The sequence below is a fragment of the Euprymna scolopes genome, unplaced genomic scaffold (genome assembly GCF_053919585.1).
Source record: "Euprymna scolopes isolate OS-2025 unplaced genomic scaffold, ASM5391958v1 sca223, whole genome shotgun sequence".
In the NCBI taxonomy this organism is placed as follows: domain Eukaryota; kingdom Metazoa; phylum Mollusca; class Cephalopoda; order Sepiida; family Sepiolidae; genus Euprymna; species Euprymna scolopes.
The window spans coordinates 1-17,116 of NW_027633240.1; the positions used below are offsets into that span (position 1 = coordinate 1).

Below are 17,116 nucleotides of genomic sequence, written 5' to 3' on the forward strand. Positions count from 1 at the left end.
ATCGTCGCCCAACTCCATCAAACTCACTTAATATCTTTTGCGTTGAAATAATATCTATATCTAATTCTCCAGCCATAATAATGCAGGCAAGAGAATTTAATGCATTATGTTGCCCGGGCATATTAATTTCCCAATCTTGCTGATTCTGTGTTTTTTTATGTAAAACACTAAACCGCCCACGTATACCCTCTTGGTGATAGCTTATTATTTGATAATCTGCTTCTTCACTAAAACCATATGTTACTACCCGACGGGTCACCTTTGGCAAAATTTTCTGTACCCCTAGATCATCAATACACATCACACATGTCCCATAAAATGGCAAATTATGAATAAAATCAATAAATGTTTGCTGTAATTTATCGGGATCATCCTGATAGGTAGACATGTGATCCAAATCAATATTGGTCACCACTGAAAGAACGGGCAATAATTGTAAAAATGATGCATCACTCTCATCTGCTTCAACAACAATATACTCTCCCTGACCAAGCTCTGCATTTGAGGAGGTTGAATTAAGAATTCCCCCAATTACATAGGTTGGCTGTAATCCAGCTTCAATTAATGTCAGAGACACTAAACTGGTTGTTGTTGTCTTTCCATGAGTGCCGGCAATGGCAATACCTTTACGAAAACGCATCAATTCACCCAACATAGCCGCACGACTAATAATTGGTATACGTCTTTCCCGTGCAGTAACCATTTCAATATTCTCCTCATCAATAGCAGAAGAATAAACAAGCACATCAGATTCTTTAACCGCTTCTTCACTATGTCCAATAAAAATCTTGATCCCCATTTTTTCCAACTTACCCAAAGACTTTGAATAAGCAATATCAGACCCTGAAACTTTATAACCAATATGATGAAGCATTTGAGCAATGCCAGACATACCAACACCACCAATACCAACCATGTGAATATTTTTTGTAATATGCTTCATTTTGAAATAACCTTATAATCTATCCCATCACTCTTCTATAACTAACTTCATGCCAATTATTTAATAAACTTTTCGCTCTTTTTTGACCTAATAATTGACTGATTTCCTGATAAATTTCCTGTAAATCACTGCACTCTTTCTCACTAATTGCCTTATTCGTCTCAATCACGACCTTGATTAATGGGTTTTGCCAAAACAACTCTACGATTACATCATCACTTCATGTCTTAATCTAGACAATTGCCAATTATCATCTTGTTTTGTTAAAGGAAATACCATATCATGAAAAACGTATTTGTTCTTTGTTCTTTATTCTTTTTCCTCACGTTCTAAGCGACTAACATTGGCAAAACCTCTAGGCAAGTTACTACCTCGCTTACCTCTATCAGAAATAATATTCTCTATATCCTTATAACGAAGATAGGTTTTTCTTTTTCCACTCCATAATATGATTGTCTCATTCTCGCCCATTGTTATCATGTGTAATAATTTTTCGCCATTTTTCACCTGAATTCCCATTAATTTATTCCCTCTACCACGATTTAATTTGGGCAATTGATCACAAGAAAAAACCAATAACTTTCCTAGATTGGATACACAAATTACCCATGCCTTATCATCGAGCTTCTGCAAAGGCAATAATTTAGCGCCCCTCTGCGATATTTACTACATTCTTGCCATTTTTGGTGCGACTTAATAATGCTTCATAGGGTACAGCAAATCCATATCCGTCATCACAACATACTAAATACGAACTCTCAATCTTATCAATTAGTACATCTCGAAATTTCGTGCTATCACCAACATTGACAACACTAGAAAGTGGTTCGCCATGCCCACGTGCACTAGGCAAATCACGAATATTCGCCGTATAACTCTTGCCCATTTTATCAATCAATACCAAAGGCAGATTATTTTTCCCTGTTGCCTGTACAAGCAATTTATCTGTACCACGATAACTCAATGTGCTACCGTCTACCCAACCTTTTGCTGTGCGAATCCATCCCTGTTTAGAAAGTACCACCGTTACCACCTCAGAAGGAGTAAGTAAATCCTCATCAATTGCTTGTGCTCGTTCACGCTCCACAATTTCACTACGGCGATCATCTCCATCTTCTGTAGCAATTTCTTTCAATTCACGACAAATCAAGTTTTTCAGCTTAGTCTCAGATCCTAATAAAGATTCAATCTCACCACGCTCCTTAGACAACTCCTTCTGTTCTTTTTCAATCTTAATTTGCTCAAGCTTGGCTAATTGACGCAAACGTATCTCTAAAATTGCCTCTGCCTGACGCTCAGAGATAGTAAAACGTGCAACCAATTCATGCTTGGGTTCATCTGAATGACGAATAACTGCAATCACCTCATCCAAATTAAGATAGGCAATCAACAACCCTTCTAATACATGCAAGCGATCCACAATTTTATCCAAACGACATTGCAAACGCTTGCGGACAGTTTCACGGCGAAATACTAACCACTCAAGCAATAATTCACGAATATTTTTCACTTGCGGACGCCCATCTAAGCCAATCACATTCATGTTCACACGGTAACTTCTCTCCAAATCAGTAGTGGCAAAAATATGCGACATCAATGCCTGCTTATCAATGCGATTGGAACGTGGAATCAACACCAACGCACTGAGTTTTGATGATCAGACTCATCCCTCACATCCTCTAACCATGGCAGTTTTTTATCACGCATTTGCTTGCCTATCTGCTCCAATATACGACTGGAAGACACTTGATACGGCAACTCAGTAATCACTAATTGCCCTTTCTCCTCTACATATTTAGCACGCACACGATACTGCCCTAATCCACCCGTATAGATTTTTTGCAACTCCTCCTTACTACTAATAATTTCCCCACCTGTTGGCAAATCTGGTGCAGGCAACAACTCAGCAATTTCCTCAAAACCAGCCTTTGGGTTACTCAATAATAATTCACATACGCTAATCACTTCACGCATATTATGCGGGGGAATATCCGTTGCCATACCCACCGCAATACCACTGCCTCCATTAAGCAAAATATTTGGCACCTTTGCTGGCAATTTTTCAGGCTCGTATAAAGTACCATCAAAATTTGGTACCCAATCGACTGTCCCCTGATTCAACTCACTTAATAAAAGCAAGGAATAAGGCGATAAACGTGCCTCTGTGTAACGCATGGCTGCAAAAGATTTTGGATCATCCGGAGCACCCCAGTTCCCTTGTCCTTCCACTAATGGATAGCGATAAGAAAAATCTTGTGCCATAAGCACCATCGCTTCATAACAAGCACTGTCTCCATGCGGATGAAACTTACCTAAGACATCACCCACCGTACGAGCAGATTTTTTAAACTTTGCGGTATGCTTCAATCCTAATTCAGACATGGCATAAACAATGCGACGCTGCACAGGCTTTAAACCATCTGCCACACTTGGCAACGCACGATCTAAAATCACATACATCGCATAATTTAAATACGCCTGCTCAGCGAAATCTTGAATAGGAAGTTGATCAGAATTGTTGTCTAAATTAAACATTAGATAAATAGTACTAATTTACATATAGATTTAACCATTACATATTGTATATTTTGATAATAATTATCCCATGTTTTCACTGAGAAAAGAAATTGAGATTATTATTTGAGTACATCAAACTGATTCTATCTGCTCCATATAGAAGATATCGACTCATCCTATCACACTTAAAACTATGTCTAAACTAATACAAACTCATATAGCCAAAAAATAATCATTTCACCCACGCATCCACTGCTTGGCTAAGTAAATCTTCAATGCTCTGTGGGTCTTCTAGCTTAATGTTTAAATAGCGACAAGCAACACGCAAATTATCTAATGCCAAAGCATTATCCAAAACAGGAGCAAAATGTTGTTTGCTGAGTTTATTACCTTGTTCATCGTACACTAATGGAACATGACGGTAGCGAGGCGTTGGTAAGCCTAACTTTTTTTTGTAAAAAAATCTGCCGTGGAGTAACATCAAGCAAATCAGCTCCGCGCACCACATCAGTAATACCTTGCCAAGCATCATCCACCACCACGGCTAATTGATAGGCAAATAATCCATCGCTTCGCCGAATAATAAAATCCCCTACCTCTTTAGCGACATTTTTGGAAATAACGCCGTAGTGCCTATCTTCAAATACGATTTGACTCTCTGCAAGCTCATCCACACGCAAACGTAATGCCCCACCTAACTGGTCCAACTCATCCAATATATTTTCATGCCATTCACCCATGCACTCAATAATGGATTGGTCACGACAAGGGCAATACAAACACTCTTTTCGCAATACCTTGATTTGCTTACTGCTACACCTACAACTATACACATCCCCTTGCTGCCATAACTGCTTAATCGCAGAAATATAACGATGACTTCTCTTGCTCTGAAAGATGATTTCAGAGCATGTTGATAAGTGGTGCGCCTCTAAAGCTCTCAGAATCTCCTCAGTTGCTCCAGCCTGTTCACGAGGTGGATCAATATCTTCCATACGAATTAACCACTCTCCCTGAGATGCTTTTGCATCCAAAAAACTAGCACAGGCACTCACCAATGAACCCATGTGCAATCCACCAGTCGGTGATGGTGCAAAACGTCCTCGATAATTGATTTTTTTATACTGATATAGCATGAAAACACACATTTACATTTAAGATTTTTATTTTGCTTTTTCACAAAGCTCTATGATAAGATTTAGCTAATTTTATATGTTTTATATGGGAAAAACAAAAATGCGAAACCTACTCCTATGAAAGAGATAAAAGAAAAAAGAAAGTGATACAACTTTATTTTCCCTTACGGTGAGTATATGAGTATAACTAACATCTTAAATATAAGTATACTCAGTACACTCATATAGACATTGCGTAGTTAAATTACATACCAATCAACATGAAATCTCAACAACTTTCTAAACTTACTCGCCGAGAGCTTCTTTTAGCTCTAACTACCACGCCACTTCTAGCTTGTGCTTATGAAAAAAAAGATCAGTCTTTAGCACAACGTGGCATTACTTTTCCAAAATCCGTTATCTCAGCACTGCCTTGCTTACATGAGAATGCTATTGATTTTGTTGTTCGATACTACTCTTCACACCCTAGCCATAAAATGATTAGCCATGAAGAATGCCAAGTAATTTTTGCTAATGGACTGTCTGCTGTACTCGTGTATCAGAACATCAATCAATCCCCACAAGATTTTACTGCTGAGCATGCCCGTAAAAATGCTCAACACGCCCTATCATTAGCCTCAACAACCATTAAACAAAAACATGGAAGTGCCATCTACTTTGCAGTGGATTATGATGCCACTAGAGAAGATATTGAACACTATATTTTGAACTATTTTAAAATCATTAATCAATTTTTTGCAGGCTCTGGCTATCAAGTTGGGGTATATGGTTCAGGTTTAGTATGCCGATATATTAAGAATAAAGAAAAGCTGGCACACTATTCCATGCTTTCACTTGCCTATAAATGGCGAGAAAGCCAAACCTACCAAGATTGGGATATCTTCCAAGGCTTTGGGAAAGGAGATTTGTGTGGAATTGATGCTAACATAAGAGAAGACTGCAAAGCAAAAAATAACAATTATGGGCAGTTTAACACTTTTCAACAAGCATAAAACAACTAATTAACACTGCTTTATATAAACCTGATAAGTTGAACAAAAAAATTCATTGAATTAATCAAACTTATTACCCTAGCATATAAAACATAACTAGTAACCACTAGTTTTCTAGAAATGTAAAATCACCCCAAACAGGGTAAGCACCATTATAATTATTTATGTGAGTGCCGATTTTTTAAACGTTATGTACGTTACCTTCAGCATTCATATATTGGTGGTATCCCATTAGATAAGTTAATTAAACAGTTAAGGACTTCCCTTTAAATCTGTTAATGTAGCATCCACATATTGTTCATGCCAAAAGCAAAAAAAATTCTTGAAAATTTTTGGTGCTTAGATACTGAGTATTTAACCACTCAAGGAACAGCCTCCTATCTCTTAGCAGATGGAGATTCTTTACTCATGTTTGATTGTGGCATAAACAATTCAATTGCTCCTCTACTAGAACAAATTAAAAAACTTGGCTTTACTCCTCAACAAATCAAAGCCTTATTTCTGACTCATGCCCATCTTGATCATGCAGGCGGTGCAGGAACATTACTTAATCATCTACCCAATGCAACAGTTTATGGGCAAAAAGACACCATTCGACATCTGATTGAACCAACTAATCTAGAAAAAGGCGTACGAACAGTCTATGGCAATGATTTCTATGATCGAGTCTATGGCAACCTTGTTCCTTTAGAAGCAAGCCGTTGTCAAGTTCTTGATGATAATGAAACCCTCTCTTTTACAAGCAAAAAGATACAAGCCATTTATACCCCTGGACATGCTTGGCATCATCATGCTTTTTATTGCCCCGAAGATGATGTGGTCATTGCTGGGGATGCCTTAGGATTATCTATCCAGCGAGAAAATATTGATCAAACGATTTACTTACCCACTACACCGCCAAGCCAATTTCACCCAGAAGAAATGATTAAATCACTACATAGAATTCAAGATATGCAGGCAAAAATTGTTTGCCTAACGCATTATGGAGTTGTCCCTGATGTCAATCAAGCGGTTGATACATTGAGTGATTTAATTACAAAAACAACCCAACTTATACAAAAGAATCATACTTCAGATAATGAAGACTTATGTAACAATTGGACAGACATTTGTCTGCAACAACTTCCCAATAGTTGGAAAAAGGATAACCCCAATGCATTGAGCATCATTAAAACTGCCGTTAGAAATGAAGCGATGCTAAACATTTCAGGTCTGCGTTATTGGATCAATAAACAATTAATAAAATAATCGATATGTTTTCTAAATATGCCCGTACACTCAGCTTATTACTAAGCCTGCTATTTTCTTTATATGCGACAACTTCCCTAGCTAGAAGCAGTGTTGATGTGAGTGTTAGAATCGGCGATCGCCTGATACAAGCACTTGTTTATAATGGTAATGGTGATGATTTAATTATTTGGCTTCCTTCACAATATGGTTCACAAAATAACTACCCTATTATTGCCTCTAAAATTCAACGGTATGGGGTAGAAGTGTGGTATGTTGATATGTTTGCTGCTAATTATTTAGTCCCTTCTATCAACACAATTGGTCAAATACCACCTACTCAAGTTTCAAGATTAATTGATCAAGTTATCCAACACTCTGCAAAAAAACGAATTTGGATAATGAGTGGAGAAAGAGGAGCTCAATTGGTATTAAGAGGTATACGTGCTTGGCAAAAAAACAATCCTAAAAAGAATGTGTCCCTTAGCGGAGCAATATTAATTAATCCAGATTTAACTTATGGTAACCCTCCTGTTGGAATTAGTCCAGACTATTTACCAATTACTTATGCCACAAATAAACCTGTTGTTATCATACAATCTCGGTTTTCAAAAGATTATTTCTATTTATCTGAATTAATCAAACAACTAGAAAAAGGCGGTGCACCAGTCAAAACCTACATTCTTGATAATGTACGCGATAGATTTTATTTTAGAAGATTCTCAGAAGAGATTGAAGATAAGACACGTGATAAAAAATTAGCTCCCCTATTAATACGAGCAATTAGCGGCAGTAGAAAAGATATTAAGAGCATTGAAGCTCACGATAAACTCCCTCATTTCATAGCATTACCTAAAGTTGATTCCCCTCTAAATATCACACCAATTTTAAAACCTAAACCACTAGCTAGCATTGCCCTTAATGATATAAATAAAAAACCTTGGGATACTGCTAAAATGCGTGGAAAAGTATTATTTATCTCTATTTGGCCATATTGGTGTGCAGGATGCCGTTATCAATTACAACAACAGCAGGAACTTTATGAAAAAATAAAAGAAGAGGATTTTCAATTACTCTCAATTTATTTTGATGGAACCAAAACTCAACTAAAAAAATTAATCAAACGTTATCAAATCACCTTTCCTTTATTAGAAGGTGACCCTACCCTTATTAAATCAATGAATTTACGCACATTTCCAAGTACCTTAATTGTAGATAAGAGTGGAAAAGTTCGTTATGCCATGTATGGAATACCTAGAAAACAAGACAGCAGAGATCTTATCCACCTAATTGATACCTTAAGAAAAAAGAAATAGTTTGCAATGCAAACAGCACACACCTTGGTTTTTCATAAAGCCTAGTAAACCAATAGATACGTTTACTTCTTAGCTAACCAGCCAATTTTCGCATCAAATCTTGATTGAGTTGTTGATATAAGAGAAAAACCTTGTGATAATCTTCTGCACAGCTACACGACAAAAGCTGACTTTTTAAAATTTTTTTACGAATTTCTTTTTGCAAAAGAACAATCGGATTTTCAGGTGCCCTTGATTCATTCATGAAACTTATCCATTTTATGCAAAGATTTTAAACTAGACCATTGCAGGCGTATATAAATCTATACTATTTTTACCCAATAGTCGATTAATACCTGTAATTTGACTCTGACAAATATAATTGACAATACCTTTATAATCCCAACTAATAAAAGCATCACAACCATGAAGTGAAGCAATGGCAATATTCATCGCAGATATGAAATCCTCAGAGGCAAATATCCCTGATTCTACATAATGTTTTGCCAACTTAAACGCCTCATCTTCTACTTTAGCAATAATCAAATTAGGAGTAGCTTTTTGTAGATAACGAAAAGGTAAATCAATGGAGTTAGGATGCTCAGTATGAATCTCTTCCCATGTGATACTGGAAATTACTGCACTGAATTGATTTTCAAAAAGTTTAGAAAAAAAATACCGAGTATACCTTTTATGCTCTTCACTACTCACGGCAAGAAAAACATTGCCGTCGATATAGTAAGATGGTTTGCTGTATCTATTCATCATCAAATATTTAATCGTTCTTTAGACAAACGTAAAACGCTCCCCTATGTTTATAATTATAGTATGAATATTTTAATTTTTGGAGATAGTCAAGCCGAGCATACTTTGGTTAGACGTGCTAATCAAATCGAAAGCGTAAAAAAAATTTTTACCATATTTAACCATAAACAAAATGATCTAATTGGTCTTGATAAGGTACAAAATCTATCTATTTCAGCAAATGATGATCAAGCAATCCAACAATTAATACGAGAAGAAAATATCTCCCTTTGTATTAATGATGCTCAACATAGCCAAGAGTTTTTTGATGCTATCTCCTTGGTAAAAACAGATAGTCATTCAAACTCTCTAGAAAGTCCCCTCTCCTCACCTAAAAAAAGTCTCAGTTATGCCAGTAGTGGCGTAAGTATTGATGAAGGAAATGCCTTTGTTGATAAAATCAAAACTTTGGTTAAAAATACCTACCGCAAAGAAACAATTACTTCCTTAGGAGGATTTAGTGGGGCTTTTGCAATACCTAAAAACTATCACTCTCCCCTGCTTGTTGCTGCAACAGATGGAGTAGGTACCAAACTCAAGCTTGCTACCTTGTTACAACAGCATGATAACATAGGCATTGATTTGGTTGCTATGTGTGTCAATGACTTAATCGTATGCGGTGCCGAACCCCTGTTTTTTCTTGACTATTATGCCACTTCTAAACTAAACAACTGTGTAGCAAGCGAGGTCATAGCTGGAATTTGTAAGGGTTGTGAAATGGCTGGATGCTCATTAATCGGAGGTGAAACAGCAGAAATGCCCGGAATTTATCAACCTGAAGACTATGATCTTGCTGGTTTTAGTGTCGGAATGGTAGAAAAAGATGAAGTGATTGATGGAAGCACCATACAAGCAGATGATGTAGTCATAGGATTACCATCAAGTGGTATTCATTCTAATGGCTATTCTCTTGTCAGAGCAGTGATTAATCAGCAACAAGCTGATTTGGATCAAATGATTGGCAACAAAACATTAGCCAAATGGTTATTAACACCAACAAAAATTTACGTTAAAGATATTCTCAAATTAAAACAAAAATTACCTACAAAAGCGATTAAAGGACTTGCTCATATCACCGGAGGAGGTTTAATTGAGAATATCCCTCGTGTGCTACCTGATAATGTAACCGTGGAGATAGATAGTTCACACTGGGAAGTTCCTGCCATTTTCTCATGGCTACAACAACAAGGCAATATTAATGATCAAGAAATGTGGCGCGTGTTTAACATGGGTATTGGTATGGTAGTCATTCTCTCACCTGAACATCTCCCCCTAGCATTAAAACAGTTACAATCACTAAATGCTATAAAAATTGGCGTTGTTAAAACGCTAGAATCCTCATCTGATCAATGCACTATTTTATAGTAAATTTTTATTTATCAACATTTACCATAACAAATTTTTAAAAAATTACAGCCTATACTAAGCTTAACGTGAATAAAAAAATTAATATCTCTATTTTTATCTCTGGGCGAGGCAGTAATATGGTAGCGTTAGTAGAAGCACTACAGACGCACCCAAAAGCTAATCTTTGTTGCATCATCGTAGATAATTATCAAGCAAAAGGAATTACTAAAGCTCAAGAGTTTGGCTTACCTACACATGTTGTGGAACGCTCTAAGTACGCCAACAAAACTGATTTTGAACAAAAAATCATGTGCCATCTTAAAAACTACCACATACACCTAATTCTCTTGGCAGGATTTATGCAACTACTTTCTGCTGATTTTATTCAACACTATCCTCACGTTCTTAATATACATCCCTCACTACTGCCCAAATACCCAGGACTAAACACCCATCAAAGAGCACTTGATGATAATGAAAGACAAGTAGGAGCTACTGTACACTGGGTCAATGAAGAAATGGATGCTGGAAAAATTATTGATCAATGCAAAATAGATGTTGAAGTTAATGATACTGCTTACAGCTTAGCCGAACGCCTTCTACCTAAAGAGCATCAACTGTATAAAGATGTAATTTTTAATGTGTTAGAGGATTATAATTTATAGGAATATCCTTTTATAAGTTATTAAGCAATATTATTACTGTAGTTATATATGAGTCATAAATATATTATTGAATCTGGTGGAACATTGCAAGGAGAAATTACCGTTCCTGGTGATAAATCTATTTCGCATCGAGCCTTAATGTTTGCCTCCATTGCCAAAGGAAATAGTTTAATCAATGGAATATTAAGAAGCTCTGATGTATTATGTACCCTTGCAGCAATGCGTGCCATTGGTGTACATGTGGAAGAAAGTACTGACGGCACCATGCTTGTACACGGTACACAGGAATTCCGTCAGCCACGTGAACCAATCTATCTTGGCAACTCAGGTACATCTATGCGTTTACTCAGCGGTCTTTTTGCAGGTTTAAATATTCCTGTAGAGTTACACGGTGATGATTCCCTATCAAAACGTCCAATGAAACGTGTTGCTGATCCGTTATGTAGCATGGGGTTTATCGTCAAAACCTCCCCAGATGGTACTGCCCCAATTATCATAGAATCACGAGATCAGCAAGATACTATTGAGGACTTTAATTATTCTCTGCCCGTTGCTAGTGCCCAAATTAAGTCCAGTATATTAATTGCCTCATTATTTTCAAAAATTCGTACAACCATTGATGAACCATCAAAAAGCCGTAATCATACCGAGTTGATGTTAAGAGACTTTGGTGCGGATATTCGTATAAATGGAAAAGAAGTGACCATAGTAGGAGGTAGAGAACTTATTGCTCACGATATACAGGTTCCAAGTGATATTTCTTCAGCCGCATTTTTTATTGTTGCCGCAAGTATTATTCCAGGATCTGACATTACCCTTAAACGAGTAGGATTAAACCCAACTCGTGATGGCATTATTCACTTACTCAAACAAATGAATGCAGACATTACCATTGAAAATAGACTACAAAGTGGCAGTGAAGCCATTGCAGACATTCGAGTACGCCATTCCCCCCTAAAGGGCATTACTATTAGTCCAGAGTATGTGGCTCTCGCTATTGATGAATTTCCCATATTATTTGTTGCAGCAGCTTGTGCCAAGGGAAAAACTAAGCTCCGCAATGCAGAAGAGTTACGTAAAAAGGAGAGTGACCGAATCCATGTCATGGCAGAAGCTTTAGAAAAAATGAATATCAAAGTTACCGAATATGATGATGGTATAGATATTACTGGTGGGAAGCTGAAAACTCCAAATGAAGCGTTGTATAGTCATGATGACCACCGCATTGCCATGTCATTATCCGTTGCGGCAATGGCCACACAAACGGGCAATTTAACCTTAAATAACGTTGAAACAGTTGAGAGTTCTTTTCCTAATTTTCATCTACTCATGCAACAAGCAGGCATGAATATTACACTGAAATAAGAGTGAGTGATTCTGTTCCAATTTTAACCATTGATGGTCCAAGTGGCTCAGGAAAGGGAGCTACCTCCTCATTGATTGCACAAACATTACAATGGAATTTATTAGATAGTGGTAGTATTTATCGAGCTATTGCATGGCTAATGAATAAACAAAAAGATTATCAACATTATCTATCTAACGAAACAGAGCTATCAAACTTTGTTCAATCAAATTGTGCTGATTTTACTTTTCATCACTCTCATGTCTATCACCAACAACATGATATTACCCCCTATATTCGTACCGATAAAATTAGCTTACTAACCTCTAGAATTTCTCAAATTGCAAGTATTCGACAATCTATTTTGAAATTACAAAGAAATTTTGCCCAACCACCGGGCTTGGTTGCAGATGGAAGAGATATGGGTTCTGTTGTATTTCCTCATGCCCAATTCAAAATATTTCTTACTGCAGATGTAAACATACGAGCACAACGACGCTACCAACAACTCATAAATAATGACCAAAATGTCAACTATGAAGAGGTGCTAGATGCCCTAAAAAAACGTGATAAGCAGGATAAAGAAAGAGAATTTGCTCCTTTAAAAATCCCTGAAAATGCCATAGTTGTTGATAATAGTAAACGAACTCTTGATGAAACAGTCAAATATATCATACAAATTATTCAATCATGAACATTATCATTCTTGGTGCAGGACGAGTGGGTTCTGTACTCGCAGAGCATTTAAACCAAGAAGAAGAAAATAATATTACGGTTGTTGATAATAATCGTGAGAGACTAGATTCCTTACTCAACCGTATTGACGTACAAACCGTTTGGGGAGAAGCCTCATACCCTAAAACCCTATTAGATGCAGGGTGTGACAAATGTGACCTGATGATTGCCGTCTCAAGAACGGATGAGATGAATATTCTTGCCTGCAAAATTGCTAATAAAATTAACTCTAATGCTACTAAAATTTGTCGTGTACGCTCTCAAGAATATTGGGATTACCGAGAAATGTTGGACACCGATAGCCATGGTAACAATACCATCGATAGTTTTATTAGTCCACAACGCTTGGTCACACGCTATATCGATCGCCTACTAGAAACTCCTGGTGCTCTGCAATCCTTACCTTTTGCCAATGGTCTACTCCGTCTAATTGTAGTAAAAACCCGCACAGGTGGCTTGCTAGTTGGCAAAAAAATACTGGAAATTACACATCATTTACCCGAAGGAATTGATACCAGAATCGTTGCCATTTATCGCAAAAATAAAAGTATTCCTACTGATGGGAATGTGGTAATAAAAGAAAATGATGAAATATTTTTCATTGCTGAAACTAAACACATTAAACACATGATGTGTGAACTCAGACGAACTGAAGAGCCTTATAAAAAGATAATTATCGCAGGTGGAGGAATAATAGGATTCCGTCTAGCACAAGATTTAGAAAAAAAATCCTATTCGGTAAAACTTATCGAAAAAGACAAATATCGCCTAGAAGCTATCAACCCATTTCTATCTTCTAAAACAATAGCCTTATATGGAGATGCAACTAATCCAAAATTATTATTGGATGAACATATTAATGAAGCAGATACTTTTATTGCCGTAACAGACTCTGATGAATGTAATATTCTTAGTAGCATGCTAGCAAAATCGTTTAATACTAAAAAGGTCATGACCTTAGTCAATCGTCCTGAATATGTATCATTATTGGAAGACAGTCAGATTGATGTGGCAATTTCTCCTGACCAGATAACCATCAGCAGCATTTTATCATATGTTCGCAGTGGAACAGCTAATGTCTATCCCTTACGCAAAGGCGTTGCTGAAGTACTGGAATTGATCATTCCTAAAAAATCACCAGCCATAGGAAAACGATTAGACGAACTTCCACTTGGAGAAGGTATCAATGTCGGTGCCATTATTCGTGATAAAACCAATTGTATTATTGCCCATCGACATATTGTTTGCGAAGTTAATGACCATGTCATTGTGTTTGTTATTAACCGAAAATTAATTAAGAAAGTGAAAAAAGTGTTTGGCACAATCTAATAGTTATCTATGGATGTTAGAGCAGTCAGTTCAATACTTGGTAAGTTATTAATGATTTATAGCTTATCATTGCTACCACCGATTGGTATCAGTCTATTTGAGGTGGGTTCTCATAAAGATTTATTAGCTTTTATGACCACTGCCATACAATCATTATCTCTTGGAATATTACTCTATATTTCCAGCTATATTAAAAAAAAACCTAACCTACCACGTGTTAAAGAAGGTTTTCTAATTGTTGTATTATATTGGATATCAATTGGTATTATTGGATCAATACCCTTTATTCTTTCACCAGAGCTAAACTCAAAAATCACCCTAGTGGATGCCCTGTTTGAATCCTTTTCTGGTCTTACTACCACAGGTGCTACTGTAATCAATGATATCGATAGCCTTTCTTATGCCCTAAAATATTATCGCCAACAACTGCAATGGATAGGTGGCATGGGTATTGTGGTACTAGCTGTTGCCGTATTGCCCACACTAGGTGTAGGAGGTATGCAACTATACAAGGCAGAAATTGCCGGCCCCTTTAAAACAAATAAATTAGCCCCTCGTATATCCATAGCCGCTCGTCGCCTTTGGTATATCTACTTAGTGCTTACTTTACTATGCTTTCTAGGATACTGGCTTGCTGGCATGAGTGTATTTGATGCCATTTCTCATAGCTTTGCGACAATTTCAATTGGTGGTTTTTCAACCTATGATGCAAGCATCGGACACTTTAACAATTTAGGAATTGAAATTATTGCTATTGTGTTTATGGTTTTGGCTGGAATAAATTTTGCTCTACACTTCAGCTTATTCCAAAAATCATCAAAATCATTACTCATAAAATTCACTCCAAGCAATTATTTAAAAGAAGTTGAATGCAGGCTTTATTTTATTTTTCTATTCCTAGTATGTTTAACCACCATCATGATTTTATACTTTGAAAATTATTATTCAAGCATTGAAGAACTGCTTCGCTACGGAATTTTTCAAGCAGTTTCCATTTCTACTACTACAGGGTTTACTAGTGCAGATTGGACAGTTTGGCCTGTTGGTCTGCCTTTACTGCTTATATTTTGTAGCTTTGTTGGAGGATGCTCTGGCTCCACAGCAGGAGGAATGAAAATTATTCGTTTTGTTATGATTTTTAAACAAGGTGCCAGAGAGGTCCTCTATCTTATTCATCCTAATATGGTACGCTCTCTTATTATCAATAATCGTCCAGTAAGTGAACGAATGGTGAGTGGCGTATGGGGATTTTTCTCTATCTACCTATTTACTTTTTGTACCCTACTCATCGCACTTTCACTCACTAATATTGACCCCTTAACAGCATTTAGTACTCTTGCTGCTTGCATCAACAATCTCGGTCCGGGATTAAATGAAGCCAGTCAACATTATCAATCACTTCCTGAATCTGGCAAACTTATTCTTGTTTTTGCCATGCTCGTAGGAAGACTAGAATTTTATACCCTACTCGTTATCCTCTCTCCTGCATTTTGGCGAACCTAAAACCATATAAAAATGGAGGTTAATGTAAACTTTCAATCTGTCTGATCTCCTCTTCACTACCAATCATCACCGGGGTTTTTTGATGAATATTGCTTACTGGCATATTCAATAAAGAACATTCACCATTCGTACTACCACCACCAGCCAACTCAGCAAGTAATGACATTGGATTTGCCTCATAAAGTAGACGTATTTTTCCATTTAGATTACGTTTATCCCCGGGATAAATAAATACCCCTCCTCGCCTAAAAATCCGATACATATCTGCTACCATTGAACCTAACCAACGCATATTGTATACCTTAGCTCTTACCCCATCTTTTCCCTGTAAGCACTGATCAATATAGGTTCGTATTGGTTCATTCCACACTGAGTAATTGGCAGCATTAATGGCATATTCATTTGTTTGTTTTGGACACTTGATTTTAGAACTAGTTTTTACCCACTGATAATTATCAAAACGTAATTCAAACAAATTACCATACTCTAAATCTTCTTGATCCATTGTATTGATACCAATAATTGCTGTGGTTGCTGGACCATAAATAGCAAAGCCTGCTGCTATCTGATTTCTCCCTTTTTGTAAGAATTGCTCATTCATATCAACCAAATTTTCTTGCTTTTTCAAAATAGAGAAAATTGTACCCACACACATATTTACATCAATATTAGAACTCCCATCCAACGGATCAAAACTCACTAAATACTCTCCTTCAGTATGAATGGCTATTGCATTCTCTTCTTCCTCTGAGGAAAGTGCAAAAATTAACGGGCAACTTTGCAATTTCTGTTTAACAATTTCATTAGCCAGTACATCTAATGGTTTCTGTTGCTCGCCAGAACTATTCGCAGTCGGAGCAGTGATATCTTTTCCAGTAATATCCGTATCACCCTTGCGAAGCAATTCACTAATCTCGCTACAAGCCTCTAGTAGTGCATCAATAATTTGTTTAATTTCCTTATTCATTTGCTCTTTCATTATTTTATTTTCGACCATTTATTTATCTCTTTTTGACTTATTTTTAATAATTTTTCACCAATAAAGTAGTAACGCCAACCAAATAATAATAAATTATCATTTGGTTGCTGTAAAAAACTTAAAAGTAGCTTTTTACCAATCATGTTTTTACTCAGCAAAGGATCCTTTTCAATAATTGTATCAACATATTTTTTTACATCAGCTATTATCTTACGCTGAATCTCTGTCACCACTCTTTTTGTTCCCACTTTAGGCTTACATAAACACTGCTTAACCTCTTCATCAGAAAAACAACTAAT

At 36.6% G+C, this 17,116-nt stretch overlaps 8 protein-coding genes and 1 pseudogene across 8 annotated transcripts; 6 read left to right on the forward strand and 3 right to left on the reverse strand.

The window, feature by feature from the left end:
• Nucleotides 1-259: 259 nt before the first annotated feature.
• LOC145273929 (UDP-N-acetylmuramate--L-alanine ligase-like) lies at nt 260-943 on the reverse strand (the record flags this gene model as incomplete). The annotated part of the gene is made up of 1 exon (XM_080127179.1): nt 260-943. A coding segment is annotated over exon 1 (684 nt), but the record flags the coding sequence as incomplete, so codon positions are not given.
• A 643-nt stretch (nt 944-1,586) lies between these two features.
• Nucleotides 1,587-2,486, reverse strand: LOC145273930 (DNA topoisomerase 4 subunit A pseudogene; annotated as a pseudogene).
• Nucleotides 2,487-3,692: 1,206 nt separating this feature from the next.
• Nucleotides 3,693-4,608, reverse strand: LOC145273932 (glutamyl-Q tRNA(Asp) synthetase-like). Its single transcript, XM_080127180.1, is given in 2 exon segments — nt 3,693-3,911; nt 3,913-4,608. Coding segments are annotated over 2 exon segments (915 nt in total).
• A 1,280-nt stretch (nt 4,609-5,888) lies between these two features.
• On the forward strand, nt 5,889-6,836 carry LOC145273933 (endoribonuclease LACTB2-like). The gene has a single exon (XM_080127181.1). It carries the CDS (start codon nt 5,889-5,891, stop codon nt 6,834-6,836), a length of 948 nt encoding a protein of 315 aa, XP_079983307.1.
• Nucleotides 6,837-8,938: 2,102 nt separating this feature from the next.
• Nucleotides 8,939-10,279, forward strand: LOC145273934 (phosphoribosylformylglycinamidine cyclo-ligase-like). The gene has a single exon (XM_080127182.1). The coding sequence runs from the start codon at nt 8,939-8,941 to the stop codon at nt 10,277-10,279; it is 1,341 nt and encodes a 446-aa protein (XP_079983308.1).
• A 119-nt stretch (nt 10,280-10,398) lies between these two features.
• On the forward strand, nt 10,399-10,926 carry LOC145273935 (phosphoribosylglycinamide formyltransferase-like). Its single transcript, XM_080127183.1, has one exon. It carries the CDS (start codon nt 10,399-10,401, stop codon nt 10,924-10,926), a length of 528 nt encoding a protein of 175 aa, XP_079983309.1.
• Nucleotides 10,927-10,974: 48 nt separating this feature from the next.
• Nucleotides 10,975-12,291, forward strand: LOC145273936 (3-phosphoshikimate 1-carboxyvinyltransferase-like). The gene has a single exon (XM_080127184.1). It carries the CDS (start codon nt 10,975-10,977, stop codon nt 12,289-12,291), a length of 1,317 nt encoding a protein of 438 aa, XP_079983310.1.
• A 670-nt stretch (nt 12,292-12,961) lies between these two features.
• LOC145273937 (trk system potassium uptake protein TrkA-like) lies at nt 12,962-14,335 on the forward strand. The gene has a single exon (XM_080127185.1). It carries the CDS (start codon nt 12,962-12,964, stop codon nt 14,333-14,335), a length of 1,374 nt encoding a protein of 457 aa, XP_079983311.1.
• Nucleotides 14,336-14,386: 51 nt separating this feature from the next.
• Nucleotides 14,387-15,838, forward strand: LOC145273939 (trk system potassium uptake protein TrkH-like). Its single transcript, XM_080127186.1, has one exon. It carries the CDS (start codon nt 14,387-14,389, stop codon nt 15,836-15,838), a length of 1,452 nt encoding a protein of 483 aa, XP_079983312.1.
• Nucleotides 15,839-17,116: the final 1,278 nt, after the last annotated feature.

Coding starts and splice junctions, on each gene's coding strand:
- LOC145273934 (XM_080127182.1), top strand. CDS start 8,939: ATGAATATTTTAATTTTTGGAGATAGTCAAGCCGAGCATACTTTGGTT.
- LOC145273939 (XM_080127186.1), top strand. CDS start 14,387: ATGATTTATAGCTTATCATTGCTACCACCGATTGGTATCAGTCTATTT.
- LOC145273936 (XM_080127184.1), top strand. CDS start 10,975: ATGAGTCATAAATATATTATTGAATCTGGTGGAACATTGCAAGGAGAA.
- LOC145273933 (XM_080127181.1), top strand. CDS start 5,889: ATGCCAAAAGCAAAAAAAATTCTTGAAAATTTTTGGTGCTTAGATACT.
- LOC145273935 (XM_080127183.1), top strand. CDS start 10,399: ATGGTAGCGTTAGTAGAAGCACTACAGACGCACCCAAAAGCTAATCTT.
- LOC145273937 (XM_080127185.1), top strand. CDS start 12,962: ATGAACATTATCATTCTTGGTGCAGGACGAGTGGGTTCTGTACTCGCA.